Source organism: Cebus imitator, unplaced genomic scaffold (genome assembly GCF_001604975.1).
Source record: "Cebus imitator isolate Cc_AM_T3 unplaced genomic scaffold, Cebus_imitator-1.0 Scaffold52, whole genome shotgun sequence".
NCBI lineage: Eukaryota > Metazoa > Chordata > Mammalia > Primates > Cebidae > Cebus > Cebus imitator.
Genome location: NW_016107367.1, coordinates 1,374,907 through 1,378,322, shown reverse-complemented (window position 1 = coordinate 1,378,322; position 3,416 = coordinate 1,374,907). Strand labels below are relative to the sequence as shown.

The 3,416-nt window shown below is 47.2% G+C and overlaps 1 protein-coding gene across 1 annotated transcript in view; it reads left to right on the top strand.

Moving 5' to 3' along the window:
• Positions 1–3,416, top strand: part of DYNC1H1 (dynein cytoplasmic 1 heavy chain 1) — an 88,130-nt gene that overhangs the window by 58,270 nt on the left and 26,444 nt on the right. Inside the window, exon 43 of the mRNA XM_017528090.1 lies at positions 925–1,054. Within this exon, the coding sequence (XP_017383579.1) occupies positions 925–1,054 (130 nt within the window). The remainder of the gene's footprint in view (positions 1–924; positions 1,055–3,416) is intronic.

Sequence of the window (3,416 nt, the reverse complement as noted above, 5' to 3'; positions counted from 1 at the left end):
TTTTTTTTGAGACAGAGTCTCACTCTGTTGCCCAGGCTAGAGTGCAGCAGCATGATCTCGGCTCACTGCAACCTCCATCTCCTGGGTTCAAAGCAATTCTTGTGCCTCAGCCCCCTGAGTAGCTGGGATTACAGACATGTACCACCATGCCCAGCTGATTTTTGTATTTTTAGTAGAGACAGGGTTTCACCACTTTGGCCAGGCTAGTCTCAAACTCCTGACGTAAAGTGATCCACCTGCCTCACCCTCCCAGAGTGCTGGGATTACAGTTCAAGACCAGCATGGGAAAACCCCATCTCTACTAAAAATACAAAAATAAACTGGGCATGGTGGCACGCACCTGTAACCCCAGCTATTCAGGAGGCTGAGGCAGGAGAATTGCTTGAACCTGGGCGGCAGAGGTTGCAGTGAGCCGAGATCACACCACTGCACTCCAGCTGGGGCAACAGAGGGAGGCTCTGTCTCAAAAAAATTGAAAAGCTGCTGGGTGAGGTAGCTTGAAGTGGGCGGATCAGGTGAGGTCAGGAGTTCAAGACCAGCCTGGCCATCATGGCGAAACCCTGTCTCCACTAAAAATACAAAAATTAGCTGGTCATGGTGTCAGGCACCTGTAATCCCAGCTACTCGGGAGGCTGAGGCAGGAGAATCACTTGAATCTGGGAGGTGGAGGTTGCAGTGAGCCGAGATCACACCACTGCACTCCAGCCTGGGTGACAAGAGCAAAACTCCATCTCAAAAAAAAAGGCTAAAATTTCAGATTGCCTAAGCTGTCATGAGTTCATCTTCTTTGGTTCATCCATGCATAGTAAAGGAAAATGTGTGATAAAGACTGCATCCTTGGGAGGAGCCCATAGCACCCACAAACATGGTGCCTCTTCACTGTGGCCTCTAGTTACCCAAATGCATGTGCTGCTCTCCCCACAGACTCGTAGAGGATGAGGAGAGGCGCTGGACTGATGAGAACATCGACACGGTTGCTCTGAAGCACTTCCCTAACATTGACAGAGAGAAGGCAATGAGCCGGCCCATCCTGTACAGCAACTGGCTATCAAAGGTAGCAAACCGCGTCATTTCAGACACATTTCCTTTTCTGCCATCCCTTTCTAATTCTAACAAGTTCTAACAAATTGTCTTCTACTCAAAAATATCTTCGGGCAGGGTATGGTGTCTTAGCATCGGTAATTCCAGCACTTTGGGAGGCTGAGGCAAGAGGATCACTTAATCCCAGGAGTTCAAGACCAGCCTGGGCAACATAGCGAGACCCCATCTCTACAAAAAATTTTAAAAATTTAGCCAGGCAAAGTAGCTCACGCCTGTGGTTCCAGCAGTTTGGGAGGCTGAGGTGGGAGGATTGCTCGAGCCCAGGTGTGATCACACCACCATACTGCAGCCTGGGTAAAAGAGCAAAACCCTGTCTCAAAAAACACTTTAAAAAATAAATACAGCCAGGCACAGTGGTCACGCCTGTAATCGCAGCACTTTGGGAGGCTGAGGCAGTCAGATCACTTGAGTTCAGGAGTTCAAGACCAGCCTGGACAACATACTGAATCCCTATCTCTACTAAAAATACAAAATTTAGCCGGACGTGGTGGCGCTTGGCTGTAGTTGGGAGGCTGAGACATGAGAATTGCTTGAACCCAGGAGGTAGAAGCTGCTGTAAGCCAAGATTGTACCATTGCACTCCAGCCTGGGCAACGAGAGTGAAACTCTATCTCAAAAAATAAAAAAGAATTAAAAAAAGAGTTCAGCTTGTGTGACAAACTGAGATCCTATCTTAAACAAGAAAAACCTCTGTCCTGAAGTGTACTATAAATGCTGCGGCTACAGCGATGAGGCACTGTGGCTTTGCAGTCACTGATGCTTCAGGGCAGGAAATCCAGGAGTGCGGCTGGCTGGCTGCTGTGGGGTTCTGACTTCTGTGTGAGGTCGAGCCTTTGGATTTCCAGCCAGTAGGAGGTCTTGCTTCAGCAGGTTTGCAGTGAAAAGAAATATTTGCTTCACAAACTGGTTTTCACATTCCTCACACTGAAAATAGGACAATTGTGAATAACTTGTGTGGAAATGTTACATATGCTGAAATGCTAGATGGAGTTCATGTCTCCAGAATAGCTGTGAGTGGTCCTTTTTCTCTGAAAAGGATGAGGACATTTTACTGAGTTACAGTATTGACGTGCATTTCATTCAGCAGCCCCAGGTGACAGACATGAGTAAGAGCTTCTGTTAGGTAGCTCCCACTCCAATGGAGGAAACAGCAAGACAGAGGGAAATAACTCCGGCTGGGAGAGAGTTCTGGTAGAGTGATCCGTATTGGGTCTTCATGTGTTTAGGTTCAGTGGCTTTCAGTAAAGTCCAGTTTTCTCTGTAAAGGTTTACCACGTCAGGGAGGGCATACCAGGCAGAGGGCCCCACAGGAGCTGGGAGTAGAGAGGTGGGTTTGTTCGATATTGGTAGAATTTACTGTATATTTTAAGACTCTAGATACCCATTCTTTTTCATTTATAGAAAACATCACCCCATGGCTTCTCTTTTTTTACTGTTTATAAGGTCTTTTGAAGAAAAAACATTCTTAAAGATGTATCTTTCAGGCTGGGAACAGTAGCTCATGACTGTAATCCCAGCACTTTGGGAGGCCAAGGTGGACAGATCACCTGAGGTCAGGAGTTCGAGACCAGCCTCCCAACATGGTGGAGCCCCATCTCTACTAAAAATACAAAAATTTGCTGAGCATGGTGGCACATACCTGTAATCCTAGCTACTTGGGAGGCTGAGATAAGAATCGCTTGAACCTGGGAGGTGGAGGTTGCAGTGAGCCAGGATCAGGCCACTGCACTCTAGCCTGGGTGAGACCCTGCCTCAAGAAAAAAAAAAAAAGATGTATCTTTGAAACCTTTAATCTGTCTCTAATTGAGTTTGTGTATGCAGTGAGCTGTGGGTCTATTTTCAGTTCTTTCCTTGTAGATGTCCATTATCCCATCAAAGTTTATTAAATAATTCTTTACTCTGCAGTGTCAATCTGTCATCATAGGTTTCCTTGTGTGCATAGGTCTGTTTCAGGGTTCTGTCCTCTTCTGTTGATCTGTTTGTTATTCTCTGTGCTAAAACCATACGGTACTGATTATGGTAATAAGTCTGTTCGGTAGGGCAGGCCCAGGCTGGGCATGGTGGCTCATGCCTGTAATCCCAGCACTTTGGGAGATAGAGGCGGGCAGATCACGAGGTCAAGAGATCCGGACCATCCAGGCCAACATGGTGAACCCCTGTCTCTACTAAAATACAAAAATTAGCTGGGCGTGTTGGCACATGCCTATAGTCCCAGCTACTTGGGAGGCTGAGGCAGGAGAATCGATTGAACCCAGGAGGCCGAGGTTTCAGTGAGCCAAGATCACGCCACTGCACTCCAGCCTGGCAACAGAGCA